The sequence below is a fragment of the Nomascus leucogenys genome, chromosome 25 (assembly GCF_006542625.1).
Source record: "Nomascus leucogenys isolate Asia chromosome 25, Asia_NLE_v1, whole genome shotgun sequence".
Classification (NCBI taxonomy): Eukaryota; Metazoa; Chordata; class Mammalia; order Primates; family Hylobatidae; genus Nomascus; species Nomascus leucogenys.
Genome location: NC_044405.1, coordinates 31,056,478 through 31,083,979, shown reverse-complemented (window position 1 = coordinate 31,083,979; position 27,502 = coordinate 31,056,478). Strand labels below are relative to the sequence as shown.

At 51.9% G+C, this 27,502-nt stretch overlaps 2 protein-coding genes and 1 pseudogene across 8 annotated transcripts in view; 2 read left to right on the top strand and 1 right to left on the bottom strand.

Annotated features, from left to right (window-relative positions):
* The window catches only part of MCM3AP (minichromosome maintenance complex component 3 associated protein), a 51,751-nt gene extending 47,309 nt beyond the window's left edge, over window positions 1-4,442 (top strand). For all 4 annotated transcript variants that reach the window (XM_030806341.1, XM_030806339.1, XM_030806340.1 and 1 more), the window contains 2 exons: window positions 2,624-2,774; window positions 4,147-4,442. In XM_030806341.1, the coding sequence (XP_030662201.1) occupies window positions 2,624-2,774; window positions 4,147-4,305 (310 nt within the window). In that variant the 3' untranslated portion in view covers window positions 4,306-4,442. The remainder of the gene's footprint in view (window positions 1-2,623; window positions 2,775-4,146) is intronic.
* A 20-nt stretch (window positions 4,443-4,462) lies between these two features.
* On the bottom strand, window positions 4,463-4,966 carry LOC100593525 (annotated as a pseudogene). The gene has a single exon (XR_004028614.1). The product of XR_004028614.1 is annotated as a 60S acidic ribosomal protein P1 pseudogene (transcript).
* Window positions 4,967-11,201: 6,235 nt separating this feature from the next.
* LSS (lanosterol synthase) overlaps window positions 11,202-27,502 on the top strand; it is a 36,058-nt gene continuing 19,757 nt past the window's right edge. For 2 of the 3 annotated variants that reach the window (XM_030806084.1, XM_030806082.1), the window contains exons 1-11: window positions 11,202-11,325; window positions 11,458-11,623; window positions 12,371-12,509; window positions 16,335-16,443; window positions 17,096-17,217; window positions 19,308-19,404; window positions 22,296-22,431; window positions 23,013-23,121; window positions 23,503-23,621; window positions 24,966-25,063; window positions 25,751-25,778. In XM_030806084.1, the coding sequence (XP_030661944.1) occupies window positions 11,312-11,325; window positions 11,458-11,623; window positions 12,371-12,509; window positions 16,335-16,443; window positions 17,096-17,217; window positions 19,308-19,404; window positions 22,296-22,431; window positions 23,013-23,121; window positions 23,503-23,621; window positions 24,966-25,063; window positions 25,751-25,778 (1,137 nt within the window). In that variant the 5' untranslated portion in view covers window positions 11,202-11,311. The remainder of the gene's footprint in view (window positions 11,326-11,457; window positions 11,624-12,370; window positions 12,510-16,334; window positions 16,444-17,095; window positions 17,218-19,307; window positions 19,405-22,295; window positions 22,432-23,012; window positions 23,122-23,502; window positions 23,622-24,965; window positions 25,064-25,750; window positions 25,779-27,502) is intronic. The other variant, XM_030806083.1, reaches the window with a different exon arrangement.

Here is a 27,502-nt window from a genome sequence, read left to right as displayed (position 1 = left end):
AATTAGCCAGGCGTGGTGGTGGGCGCCTGTAGTCCCAGCTACTCGGAGAGGCTGAGGCAGGAGAATGGCGTGAACCCGGGAGGCGGAGCTTGCAGTAAGCCGAGATTGCGCCACTGCACTCTAGCCTGGGCGACAGAGTGAGACTCCGTCTCAAAAAAAAAAAAGAAAATATATTCAGAATTGGACCATTTGTTATGACTTCCATGGCCGCCACCTGGCTCAAGCCACTATCATCTTCCTTCTGGATTATTACAGTAGGCTGCAGTTTAGTCTTAGTAGACCTGGTGGGTGCCTTTTGAGTTAAGATGGAGGTCATGTCACTTGCTTGCTTACAGCCTCTCAGTGGTTTCCCTCTTTCACTGCAATCAAAGGCAAACTTTGCAGGGAGGGGTGGCCAGGGCCCTGAATGATCTGCCCCCCATTTCCTCTCTGACCTCCACTCCTTCCTTGAACATGGTAGGCAGCTCACAGTTGGGCCTTTGAGTTTGCTATTCCTTTTGCCTAGGACTATCCAGCCCCTCCATTCCCCCCAGCATCCCCAGGGCTGATCTTGTACTCACTTCAGATCTCTGCTCAAATGTCTGCTTCTGTTAGGCCCTCCTTGCCCATCCCCGACCTTCTTGTTTCCATGGTTCTGCTTTGTCTTTCTCATCTTCAAACGATGTTTCTCTTGTTATGTGTTCCTTGTCTGTCTCTCCTCACTAAAGTATAAATTGCTTAGGGCAGGGCCTCTGTTTTGTTTCAGTGCAATATTCCTTGTACCTAGAATGATGCCTAGCATCTGGAGGAGGCTTGATGAGTATGTGTTGGAAGGCTGAATGAATGTGTCCGATTTCTAAAATCAGTCTCTATAATTTAAGTGGTTTGGGATGAGATTTTTTTTTTCCTTTTTATCAGATAGAGTCTCGCTCTGTTGCCCAGGCTAGAGTGCAGTGGCACGATCTCGACTCATTGCAACCTCTACCTCCCAGGTTCAAGCAATTCTCCTGCCCCAGCCTCCCAAGTAGCTGGGACTAGAGGTGCTCGTCACCATGCCTGGCTAATTTTTGTATTTTTAGTAGAGATGTGGTTTCACCATGTTGGCCAGGCTGGTCTTGAACTCCTGACCTCAGGTGATCCACTCGCCTCGGCCTCCCAAAGTGCTGGGATTACAGGCATGAGCCACTGCACCTGGCCAAGATTGTTTTTCTTGAAAAGACCAGTATGTGGAAGTAGACAGCTCTAGAGTATGTTAGGTGGCAGCGGGATATTATTTTGAGTTAATTTTAAGCTATAAGCAGCAATCCACTCATTTGGAAAATGTCAGAAGAATTAATTATAGATGCACAAAACCAAAGTAAATTAAATAAGATAAGCCAAACAAGACAATTACAAGTAATGTTAAGTAACACATAGAAGCAGTTGTTTTTGGATTAATGCCACCTTTTTCATTAAATATAAATTGGAATTGGATTTATAAATTAAAGGGAAGTGGTTTCTCTAATTGTTTTTTTTTGTTTGTTTTTTTTTTTTTTTTTTGAGATGGAGTTTTGCTCTTGTTCCCCTGGCTGGAGTGCAATGGCGTGATCTCGGCTCACTGCAACCTCCGCCTCCCGGGTTCAGGCAGTTCTCCTGCCTCAGCCTCCCAAATAGCTAGAATTATAGACGTGTGCCACCACATCTGGCTAATTTTTATTTTTAGTAGAGACGGGGTTTCACCATGTTGATCAGGCTGATCTTGAACTGATGTCAGGTGATCTGCCTGCCTCGGCCTCCCAAAGTGTTGGGATTATAGGCATGAGCCACCGAGCCCAGCCTAGTTTTTTTTTAAATTAAGCTTTATCATAGGAAGTTGTTAAATTTTTAATAAGCACATTTCTGCTTCTCAGTTGATGTCATAACTTATATTCTTAGTAAAAAGCAAAGGCTTAAGGCTGGGTGTGGTGACTCATGCCTATAATCCCAGCACTTTGGGAGGCTGAGGTGGGCAGATCACTTGAGTTCAGGAGTTGTAGACTAGCCTGACAATACAGCAAAACCCCGTTTCTACAAAAAAATACAAAAATTAGCTGGGTAGCATGTGCCTGTAGTCCCAGCTACTTGGGAGGCTGAGGTGAGATTATTTGAGCTTGGGAGGTCAAGGTTGCAGTGAGCCAAGATTGTAACACTGTACTCCAGCCTGGCCAACAGAGCAAGACCTTGTCAAAAAATAATAATAATAAAATTGGCCGGGCACAGTGGCTAACTCCTGTAATCCCAGCAGTTTGGGAGGCCGAGGTAGGTGGATCACCTGAGGTCAGGAGTTCAAGACCAGCTTGGGCAATATGGTGAAACCTATCTCTACTAAAAGTACAAAAAATTAGGTGGGCACGGTGGCACGTGCCTGTAATCCCAGCTACTCAGGAGGCTGAGGCAGGAGAATCACTTGAACCTGGAAGGCAGAGGTTGCACTGACCCGAGATTACGCCACTGCACTCCAGCCTGGGCAACAGAGTGAGACTCTGTCTGGAAAAAAAAAAAAAATTATATAAAATTTTAAAAAAGAAAAGGCTTAAAAAGTTTTTAAGTATATATAGAAGATTAATGAACGACAGTTAACTTCCTAATGCTCAAATATTTTTGAATTTATTATATATTGTTTCAGGTTTGAAGATCAGCTTCAGCAATGGTTGTCTGAAGACTCAGGAGCACTTACGGATTTAACTTCCCTTCCCCTCTATCTTCCTCAGACTTTAGTGTCTCTTTCTCACCCTATTGAACCTGTGATGAAAACGTCTGTAACTACTAGCCCACAGGTGAGAAGAAAGTATACATTTGGCATTTACATAAGAATTAAAGATTGAGAGAATGGCTGGGAAAAAAAGTAATATCACAATTTATCCTATGATGTTATGATGACCGACAAATTATTAGCTCAAATTAGACCTTTTCTTAAACTTTATCCATATCATTGTTAAAGAGACCCAACTGATTTTGAGTTTCTGCCTATGAAATAAATGAAGAATAGAATTGAAATATTCTTAAGAACTGAGTAAGACCTGTAACTGTGTGCTGATATGTAATTAAGGGCATTAAGGTGATGACAGCAGCTTCTGTTGGAGCACATATTGTCTGAGCTTTGGTATTACCCAGACCTCTCTTCTGGGATTAATTTTTCCTGAGGAAAACTAATGAATGAGGAAGGTAAGCTCCCAGAAGTCAAGAGCCTCACCCAAGAGTGTTCAAGTAGTGAGTGGTCAGGGTTGCTTTTCAAAGCCAGATCCAACTGGCTCCAAAGCCTAAGGTCTTTTTACCTTACTATTCTTCCTTCAGTGGTTAAAGATGCAAAAACAGAGTTTCAATCACAGATATGTGCCACTGAACAGGTAAAAACTGTGCTCCTGGACTGGCTTTAGGAAGTCCTTCAATAGGGGAGAAAAGCAAATTAAAATACTTTAAAAATATTCATACCCTTTGAATTACCAATTCTAAGCTAAAGAATTCTGACCTACCAGATATTCCCCAAAAATTCATGTATAAAAATGTTTACTGTAGCATTAGTTATATTGTATAAAAGTAGAAACAGATTAAATATCCGAAGATGGGAGTCTGATTAAACAATTATAACACATTCATGTGATAGAATAATTCACAGCCCTTGACGATGATTTTCTAAAAATGACTGGCTGGGCGTGGTGGCTCATGCCTGTAATCCCAGCACTTCGGGAGGCTGAGGGAGGATTGCCTAAGTCCAGGAGTTTGAGTCCAGCCTGGGCAACATAAAGAGATCTCATCTCTGTAGTACATAATTAGCCAGGCATGGTGCTACATGCCTGTTGTCCCAGCTACTCAAGAGGCTGAGCTGGGAGGATCACTTGAGCCCAGGAGTTTGAGGCTGCAGTAAGCTCTGATCATACCACCGCGTTCCAGCCTGGGTGAAAAATGACTGACACTGGAAATTGTTCATGATAGAATACAAAGGCAAACAGTCTGTATACAGATATCAGCTGAATGTACGAGCTAAATGAGGCTGGAAGGATGTACAAAGGATAATTTTTTTCCCTCTGTAAAAATAAATAACTACTCAGATGAGGTTTCTAACATAATCCAGAGCTAGTGCCTTCACAGAGAATAGGTCGTGGTTTATCGACATCCCAAAACTGTTCAGTTTCTTTTTTATTCAAATAGAGTGACATGATGAGGGAGCAACTGCAGCTGTCAGAGGCGACAGGAACATGTCTAGGCGAACGGCTAAAGCACCTGGAAAGGCTGATCCGGAGTTCAAGGGAAGAGGAAGTTGCCTCTGAGCTCCATCTCTCTACGCTGCTAGATATGGTGGACATTTGAGCAGCCTGACCTGTGGGGAGGGGGTCTCTCCCGAAGGGTTTCTGTTTTTACTCAAAATAATGTTATTCTCAGATGCTTGATGCACTGTTGGAAATGTGATTAATTTAATCATGCAAATAAACCATTTAAATGTCAAAGTCTCCCAGTTTTTCTTTTCTTTTTTTTTTTTTAAAGTTCAGCTTTTTATTGAACACGTTATAAAAGAGGTTTAGTCAAAAAGACCAAAGCCCATGTCATCATCAGACTCCTCGGATTCTTCTTTCTTTGCTTCCACTTTCTTCTCCTCAGCTGGAGCAGCAGCAGTGGAGGGGGCAGGACCTCCTGCTGGTGCAGCACCAGCTGCTGGAGCAGGTCCACTGGCCCCTACATTGCAGATGAGGCTCCCAATGTTGATGTTGGCCAGGGCCTTTGCAAACAAGCCAGGCCAAAAAGGTTCGACATTTACACTGGCTGCTTTAATGAGGGCATTGATCTTATCCTCTGTGACTGTCACCTCATCGTCGTGCAGAATGAGGGCCGAGTAGATGCAGGCGAGCTCGGAGACGGACGCCATGGCGCGGGCGAGTGTAGGGCTGGCGCTGCCGGACGCGGTGCTAGTCACCGGATGAAGTGAGGGCCTCACCCCAGTGCGGCCTTAGCTTCCTCGGAAGGACTGAGCACCTTGGCAGCAGCTGAGGAAAAGGCCCAGTTTTTCATAATGAAAAGTTGTTTCCCCTGTGTGACCTCTTCAATATTCTCCTATATTCATGACCTCCTCAGATTGTCACCCACCAGCATATGCTCTGAGGCAGTTTGGAGCTTACATTTCCATGTATAACAGGCGATTCATTCTCTCAGCAAACTTGCAGTCCTTGATGTGCCAGACATCAGTGATGCAGAGATAAAGTAAGACACAGGGCCTCTGCCTGCTAAGCCCACCCAGCTTACATCCAGGAGAGTCAGGTATTTATGTACCTAATTCTCAGAGAATGTGCATGAGGTATGGGCCTGAATTGGTAGCAAGGAAAAAACAGGATGGAACAGGGTCTGGCTGGGTAGAGGAGAAAGCAGAATTCCCAGACAGGAGTGCAGGGGTGTAGCTGGGGACAGTATACTTGAGAGGACATGATGAAAGCTTGGAGATACCAGCTTGGTTGTGTGGCCAAGTGAGGGGAACAGGCCAGCAGGGTGAGGTCAGAGATTCTTGTCACCTTCTTCTGAGAGCTGTGAGAACCAGTTGTTGAAGATTAGGCAGAGAAGTGATCTGGTCACATTTTCTTTTAAAAATGGCATGTAGGGCAGGAATCTTGAGAGGTGAGTGCTGCAGCCATCCAGGTGAAATTCAAAGGGAATAAGCCTGAGTTTGCTAGCAATTAGTGTGAAGAGGGGATAAAATTTGAGCCAGATACAGAAAGAGGTATTAATAGACTTGGTGGTGTTGTGTATGACCACCAATCTTAAACTGGCACTCAGCATCTCCTGACTGTAATCCTGCATCCCCAGACTCTATTTCATGTCTTCTCATTCTCTTCAAACCTCCAACATTCTTAGATCATGTCCTTATTTCACTGAGAAAACAATAGCACTAAGAAGAGAACCTCTTCCTCCACTAAATCAATCCCTGCTTCTCCAAACACAAACTACTCAACTCAGGGATCTTTAGTGATTAACTTCATGTAAAGACTTAAATAATGCTATTTCTTAATCTTGACTTGACATTGTTGACTTCCTACAATGGAAGAGGAGTTAGCTTCTCTTACACTGTCTTTCCCACGACATATTATCACCCCCACCCTCAACACCCACATTTCCTCTCCTATTAGTCTCCCTAAGCAGTTTAATATTGGCTGAAACCTGCATTCACAGTTTAGTATAACTGTATGTTTACCATTTCCTGTTGAGCCCTTTATTGGTTTATGATTACATTTCCTTTAGGTACAGCTTTTGATTTTTCCTGGAGTTAATTACATTGTTTTTCTCATTTGCTTGGTTTTCTACGCTCTTGTCACTACTTTACCCAAAAGTTGCTGCCCTAAGTGTAAAGCTCTTCCCAACAAAGTCATGTGCATCAGGTAATATGCTCCACTTTCTCTTCGAGATGTTCCTCTGGGAACCCTGTCTTCTTGCCATAACTTGGACATTTCCTGGATTCTGAATCATATTTTCCTCTTCCTTGGTTTTCTCTTCTTGATGGAGCCTGTCCTTTAGTAGCCTTCTGAGCCTGAATATCTAAAATGTCTTTATTTCTACTGTAATATTATCAAATATATATTTGGTCTTTGTGTCTGCCTTCTGATATACGACTCCTAAAATCCTTGGGATCTCTAAAGTGATGTCTTTTTGTATGCTAGTAAGATGACTGATGGCGGACAGCTCCTATGTAGCTTCAGGATAGGGACTGGTCATCTGAAAGACCAGGGCATGATTAGAGGGGTTGAAACTTTCAGCCCACCCCCCAAACTCCCAGAGGTTGGGGGAGAGGGACTGAAAGTGACGTTGATCGCCAATGGGCAATGATTTAATCAATCATGCCTATGTAATGAGGCCTCCTAAAAACCCAAAAGGACAGGGTTCAGAGAGCTTGTGGATAGCCAAATGTGTGGGGGCTTCCAGGAAGGTGGACAAGAACATGTCCACATGCTGGGAGAATGGTACTTCCCAACTCCTTGCAGACAGAAGCTCCTGCTCTTGGGACTCTTCTAGGCTTCACCCTGTGTATCTTTTCATCTGGCTGTTTATATGTAGCCTTTAAAATAGCCTTGTAATAAACGTGTGTTTCCCTGAGTTCTGTGAACTGCTCTTGTAAATTAAAGCCAAGGAGGGGGTCTTGGGAACCCAGAAGGACAGGTAAAACAACCTGGGGCTTGTGATTGACACTGGACATGGGGCTCAGTCTTGCGGCACGGAGTCCTCAACTTGTGTGATCTGCTGCTATCTCCAGGTAGACGGTGCAGGATTGAAGCGGATACCCAGCTGGTGTCTGCTGTACAGCTGAATGCTTGCTTGTCGGTGGGGAGAAATTCTCTACATCTGGTGCCAAAAGGATGTTGTGAGAGTAAAGAAATGGCTTTCTTTTTTTTTTTTGGACTTATCTATCCTTATGTTTGATTCATCATTTGAATAGGAATAGAATTTTAGACTAGAAATCATTCCTTTGTATTTTTTCTTTGTTGCTGTAAATTTTTGAGATCACCTCTATTCCTGGTGTTCTCAAATTTCTCAACAACATTACGTCATATGTTGCCTCCCAATTCCCTCCCCAACCCCTGCCCAATTTATTGTGCTGGGCACTTTGTAGTCCTTTTTTCTAGTTTTTTATTGCTATTGAACAAATTACCCCAAATACAGTAGCTTAAATTTGAGGAGGATTCAGCTGGGCAGCTTTCTGTTGGGATCTCTCATGCAGCTGCAGTCAGGTATTGGCTGAGGTTATAGTCATCTGAAGGCTTGACTGGGTCAGTGGTCCAAGATGGATCACTTGCATGGCTGGAGGTAATGTTGCACTGTTTTCCCCAAATGTCTGGCTCATGCTGATGATGGGGCTCTAAGGAGCTTGTTGGAAACTGTCAGTGGGTACAGTCTGCCAGCTAATAGGTTTTTCTACTACGTCATAGTTGCCAGTGTTTGCAGGACTCCTCTTGTGGGCCAGCTGCTCTAGAGGGATCCTCCCACTATCTCATGCTATCTGGCTGAGTGGGAGAAGTGAGCCTGGACCCACATGTGTAGGCTTTAACTCAATCCGTCTGCTTTCAGTGGTCCTCAGCTATGCCTCATGCTTGAGGTAACACCTACTCTGATTCAACTACTACAGACTTCCTCCACCCAAGTAGGAGAGGGGATCTATGGTCACACTGTTCCTCACAAAAATTTTCCACTAGTTATTCCAATTTCTGCACCTTCCTGGTATTTGCTGGCAGGAATGGTCTCTTGTTGGCTTCACCCACAAACTTAAGTCTCAACTTTCTCTGGCTCAGTTATCACTTCTCCATCCATTCCCAGTCTCTATAATTTTGTTGACTTCTCTTGCTTACTAGTGTCTCCTCTCCCATTCTTTGTGGGTTTTTTTTTTTTTTTTGGTCTTTTATTACTTTATGTGAGTAAGGTTTGGGCAGGAAATGGAGGTTAATGTTTATGCTCAGTCTGCCATGTTTAACTGAAAATTTCTTTCAAAATTCTGCCATTAGGCTTTTCTCCCCATGTCTCCTGAGATAGCTCTTGTCAGTCACCAATACATTGTTTTGTTGCATCCAATAATAAATTGTCTTCATTTTGCAATCCCTTCAAAGCCTCAGCAAAGATCACCATGTCTTCACTTATATTATCACTTCATATTCCTCTGGTTTTCCACCTCTCTCTGGTCATTCCTCTATACTGGAAAAGGTTGGTGCCCCAAGGCTCATCCTAGAACTTCTCTTTTTTATGTGCATTTCCTAATTCATCTTGTCCAATCTCATGATTTCCAGTACTACCTGAAAGCAAATGACTCCCAAATTCCTATCTCTAGCATTATCTTCTCTCCTGAATGCCAGCCTACTCAATATTTCACTTGAATGTCTAATAAGCATCTCTAGTATAACTTGTCCCCACTTTAATCTGAACTCTCCAATCAAACTTTCCCTATTTTAGGCCAGATGCAGTGGCTCATGCCTATAATCCCAACACTCTGGGAGGCTGAAGTGGGAGGATTCCTTGTGGCCAGGAGTTTGAGACCATCCTGGGCAACATAGCAAGACCCCGTGTCTCTACCAAACTTAAAAAAAATTAGCCAGGTGTGGTGGCACAGGCCTGTAGTCCCAGCTATTCAGGAGGCTGAGCCCAGAAGATCACTTAGCCCTGGAATTTGAGGCTGCAGTGAGCTAATGATTGTGCCACTGCATTCCGACCTGGGTGACAGACTGAGATCCTGTCACTAAATAAATAAGTAAAAGACACCTCTGTTTTAGTAAATGACCACCACCATATACCCAGTTGTTGAAGCCAAAATCCTCAGAGCCTTCTGTATCTGGCTTAATGAACAAGCTGGATGCAGTAGTATGCAAGCAGATAGGAACAGTGTTTTTTCTCATGACTGCCCCTAGAAGCTTACCTATGTCAATTCTCAGACGTAGTTTACAACTTTTTCTTTTCTTTCAGACATTAAAAAGAGCGGGTTATTTTACTCATAAAAAGTCCAGTCCATTAAAATATCAAAACTCAAACTCTTCTCCAACTGAAACCTCTTCCCTCACCTAGCTTTGACAGGTTCAGTGTGAGATTCCATCCAGGCTGAAGCCCCTTATTCCTATTCTTCATGTTTCTACATGGAGGAACTTATCTGGAGAAAAACTTCCAGCCTCTTCCTGCTTCCAAAGAAGTAGAGTGACTCATTTGATTGAATTTCAGAGAACAGATAGGGTGGAGTGTGCTCAGGCTCCTCTGGGTACTCTTTATGGGGTCTGTGGGTTGACTGGAGGGGTGTCTTCTGGTGGGCACTCAATTGCATAGTGCTTGGTGAGGCAGTTTCATGGCCTAGAGGCTGGGGGATATGTTTGTCTGACTTACAGGTGATTTGGTAGCTTGCCCTCTTGCTTGCAGATTTAAGCCTTGTCCTTCAAGCTAGCTTTTTAATTTGTGGCAAGGCTGATATTTTGATACCCACCCATCTTATTGCTGTGTCTTTTTCATTCGTTTCTGAACTGGGATAGGAAGAGGTGAGTATCCTTGATTGTCTAAAACCCCGCTACTCCACTGGGGGGAAGGTGCCTGTGGGTGTTCTTTTGTCCACTCTCTCTTCCAACTTTCTCCTCTGGCTTGCTGTGGCTCACGGCCCCTTCGAAGTTAGGCTGGGGGTAGGAATTGAGGAGTGGGTGCCGAAATGCTCATTAGGCTGGGGCAGTTGTAACTGGATGTCAGGGCTTCTGTGGGCCAGATGAAGACATGCTGGGGTCTTCTGTGGGTCTTTGACCTGACTTAGGGACCACAGGCTGCAGCCTCCAGACGTCAGCCATGTTTCCAACAGTCAGACGCCCCCTGCCCTGCTGCGCCCGGCTGTCCCTTCCAAGTTCGGTCACTCGCTCTGCCTCCATCTTCCTCTTCCCTCTGCTGCTAAGGCTTTTCACCTTTAATTTCTCCTGGGGCCACCCCCAACTCCAGCGACCCCGTGAGTAGCTGAGGCTCTACCGCGCTCGATCCTGGCCGGCGACGCAGCCCTTCCCTGGCGGGGCTCCAGGACTTCTGGCCCCTGTGGTCCGCCAGGCCTGGGGGCCTACGGCCTCATCGCGCCTACCCCACTCCCCCCAGGGAAGCCTACGCGGCGCTCAGCTTCCCAGGGACGCCCAGGCGGCGCCCTCTGCTCCTCCGCTCCGCCCCGCCCTGCTCCCTGTCTCGCACTGGCGCCGACGGCCCGCGCCCACCTCACCTCAGGGCGGCCTCCCGCCCCCACCCCCGGCCCCGGCGTCCGGGCAAATCCTGCAGCGCGAGAGCAATTCCCTGCCACCCCACCTTCGCACTCGCTGTCCCTCGCTCGAGCCTCGCTCCCTACGTCCTTCCTTCCGACCTGCGGCGGGACCCTCCTCACAAATTCCTCAGAGACGCTCACCTCAGAGCGCTGCGCACGAGGCCGAGCTCCCGGGACGCAAGCCTCTAGAGGGCGCGCGAGAGGCCCCGCCCCCGCCCGCCGGCCCCACCCGCCAGCCCCGCCCCCACCTCTCCACCCACCAGCCCCGCCCCTCACGCTCCGCCAATAAGGCCCCACCCACCTCCCCCCCCCCCCCCGACCCGTCGCCTTCACCCAGCATCCCCGCTCCCTCAGGCCCCGCCCCACGCCGCATGGGGCACAGCGCGCTCCACCATTGTGGTCGCCTGGCACACCCCGGGGTCATGCTCGCGGTGCTCTGATTGGTTGCGTCGGTGTCGGCCCACCGAGGCCTGAGCGCCTGCCGAGGCCCGCGCCTGCGTAGTGCGCGCGGGAGGGGCGGGGCTGGGCGGCAGGTCCCGGGTGCGGGCAGCGGGCAGCTGGTAGTGGGCGGCGTAGACCACTGCAGCAGCGATGACGGAGGGCACGTGAGTCCCCTCGCCCCGGGCTCCTGACGAATGCGGGGTGGTCCTGGGTGCTGAGGAGAGCGCGACGCGGGCAGTGGGCCGGCGGCCGGGGTTGGGGCGGGGCCTGGGTCGCTGATGGCCGGTGGTCCTCAGGTGTCTGCGGCGCCGAGGGGGCCCCTACAAGACCGAGCCCGCCACCGACCTCGGCCGCTGGCGACTCAACTGCGAGAGGGGCCGGCAGACGTGGACCTACCTGCAGGACGAGCGCGCCGGCCGCGAGCAGACCGGCCTGGAAGCCCACGCCCTGGGGCTGGACACCGTAAGTTGCTTCCGTGGAGCGTCCGCGAGCGCGGGGGCCCTGAGGGGTTAGCCGTGAGGAGCACGTTTTCTCTCAGAAAGGCGGGTGGTAGGACCCGGCCAGCGACGCCCACGCCAGGGCGAGCGCCCACGGGAACTGCGTTCGCGGGCCCCTCCGCTTCAGCCCCTTCATCTCTAAACCACGCATAGGAGACTCCTAATGTTTTATTTTTTAGCACCGTATTTTGAGATAATTTTTGACTTATAGGAGAGTTGCAAAGATAGTTGTAACTTTGTTTTTATTCACAAAAAGTGTTTGGATCCGCTGTCTTAGTTGTGTGCATTGTAAGACATTTTGGTCGTCAGAGTCTGCAGTGTAAACAGGGTCTCCTGCCAAGCCCCGGCCACCGTGGGAAAGGCTGTGCCACCCCTTGGACCCTCTTTGAGAGGCCCGAGTCCCAGGCCCAGGTGGGCACCCGTGCCCCACCCCATACTGGGTGCCTGGTTTATTCCAGACAGCTTGGAGAAGTTGTGAAGAATACATGACTGGAAAATAAAGCAACGAAAATGTGCAACTGTTCTTCTACTTTGCTGAGGTGTGATACTCTCATCAAAGAGTTTCAGACTTTTGATGGAAACAGCTGAAACTTTTAAAGTAATTTACATTCACTGTTTTGACTTGGGCTGTATGTGAAGAGGGTTCCTCTGGCCGGGCAACAGTCCCGTCAGCTCTCTCTTTTTTTTTTTTTTTTTTTCGGTCTCTTTGCAGAAGAATTACTTTAAGGACTTGCCCAAAGCCCGCACCGCCTTTGAGGGGGCTCTGAACGGGATGACATTTTACGTGGGGCTGCAGGCTGAGGATGGGCACTGGACGGGTGATTATGGTGGCCCACTTTTCCTCCTGCCAGGTAGGAGTATGCTGCCCCAGCCTGAGGGTATGGCCACCCTGGATCACCCTTGGGATCCTGGCCCAGCCTGATCTAGGGTTTTGATGAAGCAGGTGAAAATCCAGGGGCTCACATAGAAAAGGGCTGGCAAACTCTGTCCTCAGAGTCATCCTGCTTTTGGTCTAGGGGGATCAGCTAGGCTTGCCAGTGTAGGGTGACAGGCTCTCTGATAAGAGAAGCAAGTGGTTCTCTAGGGGTCTGTGTTGCCTTGAGGGAAGAGGAAGCTGGGCTTTGAAGTCTCAGTACAGAGTGGGATGGGCATTCCAGGTGGAAGGCCCAGCCTATGCCAAGGGGCTGTAGGTGGGTGGAGTGGTGGGTGGGGAGCTGATATCTGCTGTGAACTTACTCTGAGCTATTGCAGGAGAGCTTCAGGTTCAGGCTGGTGAGTAGGAGGAGCATAGCAGTTGGACTGCCTGGATATTGAGCTGATTTGGCTACACAAGACTATTTTGCATCCTGGGAGTGTTTCTCTGCAGAAATCCTCAGCCTTGTAAAATGGGAAATTCCCTCCTATGAATTTGTGCAGTAGGACTTTTTTCCCTAGTGACTTGTAACCACATTGTTTTAATGACGTGAATTCCTACGTAAATAGGTTTTGTTTCTGTAATAACTCTTATTGATACGTCATTTTCTTTTACTACGCTGACTTTGTAGTAGATAGAAAGTCCTTATATGCCTTTGCTGCCTTTCTTTTTAAAACATCTCTTACCTGTGTCTATTCATTTACTCATCCAAATTGCCTTTATCCTGATTCTGTCCCAGACTTGAAATGAAGTTGCAATAGGCTTATATGTTAGTTTGGGAAGAGTTGGCCTTTAATGTTAAAAACAGTTTCATGGTGTTTACTGTAGGCCAAGCCCTGCTCAAGGCCTGTTCTTCTTTTAGTCCTTAGAATAAGCCTAATGCGATACATTAGGAAGCTGAGGCACATTTATTCCAGGTAACCAGACTAGCAGGAGGAGCACCGGGCTCCCCATCTCTGCTTTGACTTCTAGCCTTGCTGCCACCTGGACTGTATAGCATTGAGTTTTTCTGTCCTGGGATTTGAGGGCCTGTCCTTAGGGGAAGTCAAGGTGCTCTTCTTCCCTTGGCCCCATCAGGGCCTGTTTAGACTGTTCCCAGGGCTCATGGTAAGGCAATGACATAGAGTTGGTCAGGAGATGGGTCAGCCCCACTTTGCCTCTGTAGCCTCATCTGTGACAGGATTGGAATCAGGTTTGGTTATGTGCACAGTGTCAGGCTCGCAGTGCTGCTTGGTCAGTGGGGATTACTGTGTTGTTTGTTCTTGCTGCTTTGGCTCTGGGCTTAGCTGGCTGGGACCCTTCCTGTGGGCTGGCTGTGAGTTGGAGTGTTTTTGTTTTTGTTTTTGTTTTTGTTTTTGTTTTGAGCAGCGTTTCACTTTTGTTCCCCAGGCTGGAGTGCAATGGGCGCGATTTTGACTCATTGCAGCCTCCGCCTCCTGGGTCCAGGCAATTCTCCTGCCTCAGCCTCCTGTAGGGTCCAGCCCCACAGGGTCGGTGGGTTTTTCTCCCCGTGTGCGGAGACAAGAGATTGTAGAAATAAAGACACAAGACAGAGATAAAAGGAAAGACAGCTGGGCCTGGGGGACCACTACCACCAAGACGCAGAGACTGGTAGTGGCCCCGAATGCCAGGCTGCGCTGATATTTATTGGATACAAGACAAAGGGGCAGGGTAAGGAGTGTGAGCCATCTCCAATGATAGGTAAGGTCACATGGGTCACGTGTCCACTGGACAGGGGGCCCTTCCCTGCCTGGCAGCCGAGGCAGAGAGAGGGAGAGAGAGAGACAGCTTATGCCATTATTTCTCCATATTAGAGACTTTTAGTACTTTCACTAATTTTGCTAGTGTTATCTAAAAGGCAGAGCCAGGTGTACAGGATGGAACATGAAAGTGGACTAACAGCATGACCACTGAAGCGCAGCATCACAGGGAGACGGCTAGGCCTCCAGATAACTATGGGCAAGCCTGACTGGTGTCAGGCCCTCCACAGGAGGTGGAGGAGTAGAGTCTTCTCTAAACCGCGCCCCCCCCCCCCCACGCCGCCCCGGGGAAAGGGAGACTCCCTTTCCTAAGTAGCGAGTGTTTTTCCTCGACACTGATGCTACCACTAGACCACGGTTGGGTCCGCTTGGCAACAGGCGTCTTCCCAGACGCTGGCGTTACTGCTAGACCAAGGAGCCCTCTGGTGGCCCTGTCCAGGCGTAACAGAAGGCTCACACTCTTGTCTTCTGGTCACTTCTCACTATGTCCCTTTAGCTCCTATCTCTGTATGGCCTGGTTTTTCCTAGGTTATGATTGTAGAGCCAAGATTATTATGATATTGGAATAAAGAGTAATTGCTACAAACTAATGATTAATGATATTCATATATAATCATATGTATGATCTAGAACTAGTATAACTTTTGTTGTTTTATATATTTTATTATACTGGAACAGCCCGTGCCCTCGGTCTCTTGCCTTGGCACCAAGGTGGCTTGCCACCCACAGCCTCCCGAGTAGCTGGGATTACAGCCATGTGCCACCATGCCTGGCTAATTTTTGTATTTTTGGTAGAGACGGGGTTTCACCATGTTGATCAGGCTGGTCTCGAACTCCTGACCTCGTGATCCGCCCCCCTCAGCCTCCCAAAGTTCTGGGATTACAGGCGTGAGCCACCACACCTGGCTGAGTTGGAGCTTTTCTTCCCTCTTTATGGACTTCGGAAAATGCTCTTGGTCCATGATGCTGTGTAGACAGCTCCCATCTACTGTGGCCTGTGCGGCATTGGGCAGCACTCTGGTGAACACTGAGTCGGGTCTGACATCCTAGCCCCACCATTTACTGGCTGAGCCTCAGTTTCCTTGCCTGTAAAATCAGGAAGATGCTGGCTCTGCTCCTCTCTGCACATTTCTGCGTCCTAACAGCATTATAACTGTTAGGAAAGAGATGGGCTTGTGTGGGATGGCTCATTTTATGTGACCCTGTGCGCTGTCTCTGAGTCTATCTGCCCTTCTTCCGGGGCATGTCCGGATGGTTTGAACACTAGGGCTTCTGATGCTCTAAGCGAGAGTCAGGTATTCATTCCATGGTACATGTGGCTGGGGTCTGCCCTGAGACCTGTCCCGTGCCAGGCTCTGGGGGCATGTGGCTGATGGAACCAAGCATGGGGAGTGGAGGTGGAGGGTGGCCTGTGACCACCATGCCTGAGAGGACCAGGCTGGGGACAGAAGGTTCTTAGTGGATAATATTTATTGTCTCTCCCTCCCCCCTGACATTTGCAAAGCGGCATATGCTTGTAAAAAATTTATGAAACAGAAAAATATAAATAAGTAAATAGGTATTACCACATGCAAGGGCGACCAATTTTGTATTTTTCTTCCCAGCAGATGTTAAAGCAAGACCAACGGTCTCCCCTCATGGAAGGCCCACTGATCTAAAATGCTGGTTCCTTTTGGACCTTCAGGGCACTTGGGGGAGACCTTCCTGAGGTGCTGTGCAGTGTTTGGTCTTTCTCTGACCCAGATGGTCATGGGAGCCAGGCGTGGCTGAGTGGGCTCTGCAGGCCTTAGGAAGGGAGCATTGCCTGTGCTGTGGCTGACGTTCTCTCTGGCCCTGTTCCCAAAGTTCCCCATGGGGGCCTGGGAGGAATGGCCTTTCCAGGGGGTGTTTTTATGAGAAGGAGGTAGCTCCCTGCTGGAGTGAGGTGCTCAGGAGGAAAGGGGCCTGGTCTTAGCAGTGATGACCACGTGCCCCCAGCGAGGAACATCTCTCCTGCCACACAGGCCTCCTGATCACTTGCCACGTGGCTCGCATCCCTCTGCCAGCCGGATACAGAGAAGAGATTGTGCGGTACCTGCGGTCAGTGCAGCTCCCCGACGGTGGCTGGGGCCTGTGAGTGTGCCTGCCCCTGTGTCACTGCACATGTGCATGTGTGTGTTCTCATGATGTAGGAGATGCTTGGGTTTCCAGGCAGCTGCCAAGGGGTTAGGAGTGATTGCAGCTGTGGGCGTGGGGTGGGTTGGGGAGAGACTAGCAGGAGAGGAGTGGGCTGAAGGCTGTGCAGGTGGGGCCTCGGCTTCATGTCTTTTGTTAAATGGGTTTTGTGGCTGTTAGGACACTCTTGAGACCCACATGTGACAACTGTCAGTCTGTTATCACTTAAGGCAGAAGAAAAGTGCCCTTGACTCTGGGCTGGCAGCAAGTGGAGACAGGGCCTGACAGCTTTCTGCCATGTGGCACACACTTTGGGAGCAGAGCCGTAGCCCAAAGTGGACCGCCCTTGGGCTAGAAGTGTTGACTCAGGCGTGGGAAGGTGTAGAGCAGGCGGGTCGGTGAGGAAGGAGTGGGGGGCTCGGTTGTCATGGGAGGTGCATGAATTCGTACTGCAGAGTGGCGGCTCAGGGGTCTCCTGTGTTGGCATGTTAGGTCAGGTTAAGGCATTTTAGCATTCTTAGTTTTCCGAGGAAACTCCACAGAAAGTTTTACTTCATTTCTTAGAAGTAAGGACAGATACCGGTTTCTCACCTGTCCTCTGCTTCTGTAGGCACATTGAGGATAAGTCCACCGTGTTTGGGACTGCGCTCAACTATGTGTCTCTCAGAATTCTGGGTGTTGGGCCTGACGATCCTGACCTGGTACGAGCCCGGAACATTCTTCACAAGAAAGGTACGGCCTGTGCAGCATGTGCTGGGCCAGGGGTTCATGTCAACTCGATAATGAACTCTCACAAACGAGATACAGAAAGATGCACTTGCAGCTGAAACAATGGGCAAAGCACATGAGCAGGGAATTTGTCAAAGCAGAAGTAGGCAGACACTGTTTAACCTAGGCATCATTTTTTAAAAAAGCAAATTAAGAGCCAGGCACAGTGGCTCATGCCTGCAATTCCAGCACTTTGGGAGACTGAGGTAGAAGGACCACTTCAACCTAGGAGTTCCAGGCCAGCCTGGGCAACATAGTGAGACCCGGTCTCTACAAAAACAATAAAATATTAGCCAGGTGTGATGATATGCACCTGTAGTCCCAGCTACTTGGAGGCTAATAAGGCAGGAGGATCACTTGAGCCCAGGAGTTCTGGGTTGCAGTGAGCTGCTTGTACTACTGCACTCTAGCCTTGGTGACAGAGTGAGACCCTGTCTTTAATAAAAAAGCCAAGCAAATTAAGACAACCAGGTAATTCTGTTTGTTTCCTGAATTGGCAAAGACTTAAATGAAGCGTGTTAATATGTCCACCTTCTGGAGGCAGCCTGGCTGCAGGTGAGGGCAGCCCTGGAGCTTGCACCTTCCAAGCTGGCCGTCTACCTCTCCAAGCCCCAACTGTCTACCTCTCCAAGCCCTGGTCTGGCTACCTCCCCAAGCCCTGGGCTGTCCACCTCTCCAAGCCCCGGGCTGTCCACCTCTCCAAGCCCCAGGCTGTCCACCTCTCCAAGCCCCAACTGTCTACGTCTCCAAACCCCGGCCTGGCTACCTCTCCAGGCCCCAACTGTCCACCTCTCCAAGCCCTGGCCTGGCTACCTCTCCAAGCCCCAACTATCTTCCTCTCCAAGCCCCAACTGTCTACCTCTCCAAGCACCTGGCTACCTCTCCAAGCCCAGCCTGGCTACCTCTCCTCTTGCCTGTAGGCCCTGAGGGCAATTCCAGCCCAAGGGAATCAATCCATGGCTCCTGCTGCTCCAAGAAAACCTAGTTCATGTTGTAGCTCTGCATCCTCTGCCTTTCACTGACCTTCCGTAGCCAGTCCCACCTGCCCTGCTCTCTGCCGCATGCACAGGGGCCTCCTGTCAGCTCCTCAGAGGCCCTTATTATCCCAGGGCTCGCCATGCACTGCTTCCTTCACCTGGAGCCTCTTACCTTCCACTCCTGCCCCACTGGCTCACACTTTACATGTTCCTTCTTTGAGGACCTCTTCCTGACCTACCATGCCAGGTGGAGTGTCCTGTTACGCATTCCCATGAGATCCTGCCTTCTTTCTTCATGAGCTTGTCACTGTTGTCATCAGTTCACTGTCAGCCTTTGGTGTCGTTGATGCTGCGTCCCCAAGGCTGCTGTCTGGTTCCCACCACACTCCTGGCGCCTGCCTGGTGAAGGAACGTGTTTAGGCTGCACTTTGCCTAGTAGCTTTGTGGGTCTTTATTGCCTTTTGCATACCTTTTGGGGTTTGGAGCAGGGACTCCTCAGAAGCGTGTTTAGATGGCGTGGCTGTGCCAGGACTGCATGCTGCTGAAGTGGCTCTGGCATCGGCCGGCGTGCCGGAGCTACTCTGGAGTCTGGGGTCGTCTTTGTTCCCATACAGGACCAGTCTGCCAAGTGGAGATGACACAGACTGGGGCAGCTCAGGCTTGGCTCAGAGGGCGAGGCTGAGTGTGCCCTGTCACTTCCCCGCCTTGCCTTTTCCAGGCGCATGTGCACCTGGGCCCCTCGCTCACCTGAGCACTGAGGTGTCCCTGGACCTTCCTAGGTAGCTGTCTTCATGTGCTCCTTCCTGGGGCCAAGGGTTGCAAACACCTCTCCTGGGGCTGGACATACTCACTCCCAGGAAAGCCACTGGTTCCACCTAGGGGCCGTGTATCCAGGCAAGTTCTCAGCACTCTGGAACCTGCTTCGCACATGGGGGTTGCAAGATCTGCATGAGGCTGCCCTTGCCTCATGGAGAGGGGCACACGTGACTCCCAGAGGGTGAAGCTTCCCAGCTAGAGGCAGTGCAGGCTTTGCTGACAGGAAGCAGATGACATGGGCCTATTCTCTCCCCCCCTCAGGTGGTGCTGTGGCCATCCCCTCCTGGGGGAAGTTCTGGCTGGCTGTCCTGAATGTTTACAGCTGGGAAGGCCTCAATACCCTGTTCCCAGAGATGTGGTATGTCTGCTGTTGATTTGGTTGTTGGGTCGCTGCTGCTGTCCCAAGGACTAGAGTGACAGGGACCGTGGGTCAGGTGCAGGCTGTGACAGCAGAGAGGGGTGGGCATTCTGTGGGTGGGTGGAGTTAGGTTCCTAGCAGAGGCCCTGATCGAGCTTGAGTCCTATAGGGATACAGAAAGGGGGAGGTTCCCAACTGAGCAGGAAGGAGGCTGTGCCATGGATGGAGGTACCCCGAGTCAGGCTGCAGGCAGCGCTGGGTGGCTTCCCTCTTGCTGTGGAAGACTCTGAGCATCTGTAGAAGTAGGAGGAGGCTGCCCCTCCCCCAGCCTGCACAGGGGCATCCTGTGGTGCTGCTGCTGCTGCTGCGCTTGTCTTCTTTGCTGGTGAATGTGAAGTGTGTCCCAACGTGATACCTCACCTGTGGACTCAGTGTGTGTTCCTTTAAAAGATCAGTGTCTGTGGCCAGGTGGCTCACGCCTGTAATCCCAGCACTTCGGGAGGCCGAGGTGGGCAGATCACGAGGTCAAGGGATCGAGACCATCCTGGCCAACATGGTGAAATCTCGTCTCTATTAAAAATACAAAAATTAGCTGGGCATGGCGGCTCGTGCCTGTAGTTTCCAGCTACTCGGGAGGCTGAGGCAGGAGAATCACTTGAACCTGGGAGGCAGAGGTTGCAATGAGCCGAGATCGTGCCACCGCATTCCAGCCTGGCGACAGAGTGAGACTCTGTCTTAAAAAAAAAAAAAGATCAGTGTTTGTTTTTTTTAAACAGAACCACATACTGTTTAAATACCCAGCAAAATCAACATTAATTATTATCTGGTGTGTGTGTTTTTTTTTTGTTTCTTTTGAGACAGAGTCTAGCTCTGTCGCTCAGGCTGGAGTGCAGTGGCATGATTTTGATTCTCCTGCCTCAGCCTCCTGAGTAGCTAGGACTACAGGCACCCACCACCGTGCCCAGCTAATTGTTGTATTTTTAGTAGAGACAGGGTTTCACTATGTTGGCCAGGCTGGTCTCAAACTCCTGACCTCAGGTGATCCGCCTGCCTTGGCCTCCCAAAGTGCTGGGAGCCATGAGCCACTGCACCCAGCCTTATCTGGTGTCTTTAACCAGTGTCTTGTAACATTTTATGGCTATCTATTGAAAGCAGTGAACATCTCCCCAGAAAACACTCATGCATATGAGTTTACCCCGTTATGCATTTTGGGAATGAGACCCTGGAACCACACAGAGCCCCTGCTGGCTTCCTGGAGTGCTGTGGGAACCCTGGTAGGGATCTCCCCTAGAGAGCTGTCAGCAGGGCTGGGGGTCCCTGTGTTAGATGACTTTGGTGGGGAGGGGTCAAGTCAGGGGAGGCAGGAAGTGAAGGGGCCACTCAAGAAAGGACAGCAGCAGTGTCCTGATACAAAGGCTGGGGGCTTAACCCCAGAAGCCAATTTGGGCGGTGACAGGGAGGCACAGGGATGGTGAGATCACCCTGGGAGGGTAGACAGAGCTGCCAGAGTAGGGGGCAGGGTAGGGTGCTGCTACCTGAGGTGGGCCATAGAGCACATAGGTTGGGAGGTGTCCTGGGGCCATTCAGATGCCCGCTGGACTCTGCGCCTCACCCGTACGTAATGAGCGGCAGAAGAAGGACTGAGATGGCAGTTGGCACAGCTGCCAGGGCAGGAGGGGTGTGGGTTCCACACGCTGGTGCTGGTGAGGGCATCTCATCTGCCCCACTTGGTGGGGCCGTCAGTCAGTGCTGCTGCATGGGCACACCAGGGTGCTGCTTGTCTTTACTGGAGTTGCTTGGAGGGTGGGTTGGGAGGTGAAAGGAGGACCACAGACCTGAATCACTCCAGCTGCCCAAATGCTGGAAATGTAACCCAAAATGTGAAAACAAAAACACCCTTTTAAGTAAGTGGATGTGAAAGTGGGCCAAGGCCTGATGCCACAGTCAGGGAGCAGGGAAGGCTCAGCATTGCTCACCCTCCTGTGGCATCACATAAGGATGGGGGCTAGCAGGGAAAGGGTAGAGAAAACCCATGAGGCACGCACAGACCCTGGGAAGCTGGTGGAGCTGTGCTAACGTCAGCAGACCAGTGAGCAAAGACCCAGGCCTTAGGGAGATTCCGCAGACCTACAGTTTCTTTTTTCTTTCTCTCTTTTTTTTTTTTTTTTTTTTTTGAGATGGAGTCTCGCTCTGTCACCAGGCTGTGTGCAGTGGCACAATCTTGGCTCACTGCACCCTCCTCCCGGGTTCAAGCGATTCTCCTGCCTCAGCCTCCCGAGTAGCTGGGACTAGAGGCACACACCACCATGCCTGGCTTATTTTTGTATTTTTAGTAGAGATGGGGTCTCGCCATGTTGGTCAGTCTGGTCTCAAACTCCTGACCTCAAGTGACCCACCAGCCTCGGCCTCCCAAAGTGCTAGGGTTACAGGCGTGAGCCACCGTGCCCCTCCTAAAGTTTCTTAAATACACTTTTAAAAGTAAACTTTAAATTTTGGAGTAGTTTCCAATTTCTGAAAAAGTTGCAAAGATAGCCAAGAGTGTTCCCTGGGGCCCTCACACCATATCCCTATTGTTGATGTTTTATGTTACCAAGGTACGTGTGTTGTAGCTAAGAAGCCCACAGACAATCCTGAGCATTTAGGAGCTCCATCACCTGGTTTTAGGATGCAAAATGCTGACCGAACTAGGAGGTGCAGCTCCTCGGAGGGTGCACCTACGGTTCAACTGTCCCCCTCAGGAGCATGGTTGGGAAATGCCCGCAGATGCACTGACGTGGTGGGGAATAGCCATCCACCGGTGTTCGTGCTTGGAAGGGCCCGAGGTATGGATGCTGGCGGAGGGGGCAGGCTTGAGTCTTGGGGTCTCCCACTGACTCCTGCCGTTGCCCCAGGCTGTTTCCTGACTGGGCACCGGCACACCCCTCCACACTCTGGTGCCACTGCCGGCAGGTGTACCTGCCCATGAGCTACTGCTACGCCATTCGGCTGAGTGCCGCAGAAGACCCGCTGGTCCAGAGCCTACGCCAGGTAGGACCTCATCAGGGAACAAAGCGAAGGCCTCTGGGGCTGGGACCCACAGGGCCTGGGGCTTCTGGAATCTAAGCACACCTGTCCACTCACCTGGAGGCCCTGTGATCAGAGCAGAGCCTCCACCTTCCTCCATCCTGTGATAAACAGTGAGCAAGCTCTGCCCAGAGGGGACTTGTGCTATGGGACAGTCAGTAGCTGTAGCCCAGGGTTCCTGGGGGGACTTCCAGGACTCAAGGGATGCAGGAGGCAGATGTGCACTGTGTCCTCTGGAAGCAGGCCTGAGGCGAGGTTTGAGGTGCAGGATGTTTATCAGGCCTGCCGTGGGGAGGAAGGAGGGGCAGAGGGAGGAAATGAGCTTCTGGGCAGACCTGGGGCTTATGGAGCTGGGGAGCTCCTCAGAGCCGTCCTCCCATAGGGGGCCTTCATGTGCTCTCGGGGTCAGTTGCTGGAGGTACCCCCACCCAGGAAGGGACTGGCCCAGGGCCCTGAGGGCAGGTGGTGGGAGGCCATCCCTCCTGGTTTGAGCCAGGCCCACCAGGTGCCCCCAGGCCCCAGGGCTCAGGCACTGCCCCCACCAGGAGCTCTATGTGGAGGACTTCGCCAGCATTGACTGGCTGGCGCAGAGGAACAACGTGGCCCCCGACGAGCTGTACACGCCGCACAGCTGGCTGCTGCGTGTGGTATATGGTGAGTGCCTCCTGAGGGGCCGGCAGGGCAGCCCAGGGTCCGGGTGTCGCCCACTCATTCACGCACTCATCCCCTGCCAGCGGCACTGGGCCACCTCCTCTGTGCCAGGCCCCAGGGGGCGGGATCTCATTGCCCTGCCCCTCCACCCTGAGAACCAGCTGGTCTTCTACTCTCAGGAGTCCACCCTGTGCAAGGGTGTGTGGTAGGAGGTGTGGGGCAGCCCCTCCTGGGCAGGGAAGGAGGAGCTCAGAGACCAGGCCCGGGGGTGGGTGGGAGGGGGGAACCCTGGGGAAGGGCAAGTCCAGGTGCTGCGGTGCACGGGGCTCCAGGCTGAGGCCAGTGTCGTGGTGTCTGGCATCCATTGGCCCCCGTCCCCTGCAGCGCTCCTCAACCTGTATGAGCGCCACCACAGTGCCCACCTGCGGCAGCGGGCCGTGCAGAAGCTGTATGAACACATTGTGGCGGACGACCGATTCACCAAGAGCATCAGCATCGGCCCGGTCAGTGCCCCTGCCCGGCCTCTGACTGCAGCCCCTGGGGGTTGAGGTCCGGAAGTGAAGTCCTGGCGGCCGGGCTGTGAGCTAGGAGTGGGGTTTCCTGGAGCCTGGTGCACCTCCATTTGGGAGGTGGCCCTCTGATCGCACAAGTGTTTGAGGGCTTCTGTCCTGGACCCCTGCACGCCCAGCTCAGTGAAGTCGCCCCACCACACTCGACCCTCCCTTCCATCCCCCACCGGCTCTTGTCCTCAGTGTGCCTGGACTCTCTCCTGGAGGCCCCTCCCTGAGATCTTTCTGGCTAGCTGGCTAGCTGGGAGGGGTGCCTTTTCCTCACTTGGTTCCCTCTGAATTCCTCTCCCCAAATTGTTCATCATTCGCCATTCTCCCATGGGGTTTATACATGCCCAGGGTGGGTGGGGGTAGCAGGGTCCTTGGGTTCCACTCCTGATTCCTCCTGCCTAGCTAGGGACTTGGAGCTCTCGCCTCTGTGGGGCCTGCAGGGGGCCAGGTGTGGCCAGTTCAGTGACCTTGGAGAGTGCAATCCCCGGGCTGTGCTGGTGCAGGGCCGCCTCCTGACAGTCAGCAGGCCCTGGGCTGTGCCATAGCTGTGTGCGTAGCTGCTGTGGTGTAGTGGGTTGGCTTGGGCGTTCTCTGGACATACCCAGGTGGCACTGGGCCACTGAGTCCCACCCTGACACTGCATCTCGGGTTTTCTGGGCCTCATGCCACCTCAGTGAATCACAGATCCTGACTGACCCTGCAGCGGGTCCCTTGTTTTCTGCTCAGCAGTGATGTGGTTCTTTGTGGGTTTTGGTTTAATCCCATGTAGAACACATCTGTACTAGATGCATTAGAAACATGCTTGCAATTGGATCTTGACTTGTGAGATCCGTAAGTAAAAAGTTGGGGGCCTCTGGAACATTCTGTTCTGAGGAAGAAGGGGGGCAAGTGGTCCCTACTGCTACAGTCCTGTCTTCACATCTCTTCCTGGGCCCCTCAGGCCCTGTCCTCTGTCCCCTGTGTTGTTTCTAAGGCACCTGGTAGCCCACGCCCCCTGGCTCCTCCTGGAACCCCTCGCTTCTCCCTGATGGAGTGCCGCTCCCTCCTCACACCCTAAGCCAGGCTGTGGCCTCGGCCGACACTGCCTCTGAGTCGGGTCCTGGGGACACAGTTGTTGCCCAACCTCGCTCAGGAAATGCCTGTTAGAGCAGAAGGCCCCTGTCCTGGCCCTGAGTGAGCTGCACAGGACCTTGTACGTGGGGGCTGCTGTGGGTCTGGACACGACCTTGTCCCTGGAGGCTGCTGTGGGTCTGGAGCAGAGTCCTGACAGGGCTGTCTCTCCTGCAGATCTCGAAAACCATCAACATGCTTGTGCGCTGGTATGTGGACGGGCCCGCCTCCACTGCCTTCCAGGAGCACGTCTCCAGAATCCCGGACTATCTCTGGTAAGTGTGGCTGGGATGTGCTGGTGGGGCCTCTCACGAAGGCTGGATCTGAGCCCCGGCTGCGTCCCAGTGAGGGGGCCCCCACGGTGCCATCTGGGAATACTGCCAGGGAATACCACCAGGAACCAGCAGTGTCAGGGCTTGTGGAAGCCACTGAGGGTTGTCTTTGAATTGGAAGATTTGCCACCCAGTGGAAGCGTGGGGTGTTCCCAGAAGGTAGAGTGAGGAAGGGGGTGGTAGGTAGCAGGGCAGGTTCAGGTTGGCATCAGGGAGGCCTGTGGACAAGGGGAGCCTGTCAGCCATGGACTGTGCCCTGGAGGTGGGGCCCCTGTCATGGAGGGCACAGAGCTGTCCCACGGTGCGAAGCTTCTGCTGTGCAGGCCTCTTCCCCTGGTCCCTCAGCACTGCACGAGGGCGGCAGGACTGACGCAGCCTGGGGTGGGGGAGCCTCCCGCTGCCCCTTGCCTTGGGTGTGGCCCTTCTGGGTGAGTGTGTCCTGTCTTCCATAGAGTGTGGCCCTCACCCCCAGGAGCCCAGCAGCCCAGCTGGGGTGGCATCCAGGCCAGTGCCAGGCCTCGGGAGGGGACAGACGCCCTCTCTGGGACCCTCCTGAGTGCAGGGTCTGGGTAGCCAGCTGGGCTTCCAGCTTTCTCCTTGCACCTGACTTGGGCTTTTTTGTCCTCACAGGATGGGCCTTGACGGCATGAAAATGCAGGTAAGGGCTGCAGGACTGCGGCTGCCTGCTTCCTTTGCAGTCATGTCTACCCTTTATTATTTTTCCTTTGGGGTTCAGAAGTAACTCCTGGACCAGGTCCCGGCAGCGTGTGACTAGAGGCTGAGTCAGTCGAGGCCTCTGGCCGTGTCCCTGTGGGTGCCGTCGGTCTCTGTTTGGGTGCCCACCGTTCTCAAATGTCTGTCTGCAGCTGTCCTGTTTGCTTTTTGCCGTGATGGTCGAGTGGGCTCAGCTGTGTAACGACAGACCCGGAGCGGCGGAAGCTCTCATCTTGTTACTGTGGCAGGAGGTGGCTCTGCTTAGTGAGGGTTTCTCCTCCATGCACTCTTAAGAGGCTTCTTCTTAAGGTCCTGGGTGGACAGGACAGGAGCCTGGAGGACCGTGGTGGCGTGTGGCCGGGCCTGGGAGCTCCCCACAGACTTGGCCTGAGTGGGCTGGAACCCAGTCATGAGGGGCACCAAGCACAAGGAGCGGGGAGGCTGGTGGATCCTGGCTGACCCTGGTCCTGTCCTGGCTCTGGGGGCCCTGTAGACCCCAGTCCTGTCCGACTGGGCTGAGCCTGCGCCCCTTTGTGTGTGTCAGAAGCCCAGACAGTGTTGCCCTGTGTCTTGTGGTCTAAGGAGGGTCACGCCCTGCGGTGCCTGTCTTCTGTCCCCCACCTGGTTCAGGGTGGAAATGTGGAGTCTCCAGAGGTGTCCTGGGTGTCACATTTGGGATGGATACACATGGGCCCAGCACTGCCCACCCCAGGGCTACCCTTGGTGCCAGGTGCCCCCAGCCACAAGCTTTTACCCAGCTGGCCTTGAGCTCCCCAGAGGCTCCCTAGACACTGTCTGTGTTTTGTGAAAAGGTTTTCAAAACACATGCAAAGTGGAGGTGAGTAACAAGCCCTAGAGCAGGCCCTAGCCTCCCTGCCCCTCCCTGTCCAGCCCTCCTGCAGCACCGACTCATCAGTGCACCTCAAGCTGATGAGGATGTCTGTGCTTTTACAAAATTGCTCTGAGGTTGTCACACCCAACAAACTTATGATGGTTCCTGAGTGTAGTCCTCTGCCACACACCACCCCCCGCCCGGTCCCCATGTCTGTCTTGGTTAGTGCCCAGCTCTGTCTCACTAGGGTTTGGTCACCGGCCCTTTGAACTGAGACCAGACTGTGTACCTGTGAGCCCAGCTCGGGGTGAAATTTGAGGTGGGGCCTTCCCAGCCCTGTGCAGAATTCCCATCACCTCCAGTTGTACTCAGAAATGGGGGTCATTGGCCGGGTGCGGTGGCTCACGCCTGTAATCCCTACACTTTGGGAGGCCAAGGTGGGTGGATCACAAGGCCAGGAGATTGAGACCATCCTGGCTAACATGGTGAAACCCCGATGCTACTAAAAAATAAAAAATTAGCTGGGCGTGCTGGCAGGATCCTGTAGTCCCAGCTACTCCGGAGGCTGAGGCAGGAGAATGGCGTGAACCCAGGAAGCGGAGCTTGCAGTGAGCTGAGATCACGCCACTGCACTCCAGCCTGGGCAACAGAGCGAGACTTCATTTCAAAAAAAAAAAAAGAAATGGGATCATTTCCAGGCGTCACCATGTCTGAGGTGTGCCGCTGTCATTGGGTGAGAGCAGCTGGGTGCTCTATGTGTAGGTGCTGGAGCCTCTGAGGGATCGTCCAGTCCTAGAAGTGTCCTCAGAGGGACACTGTCCTGCCTGGTGGCCCAT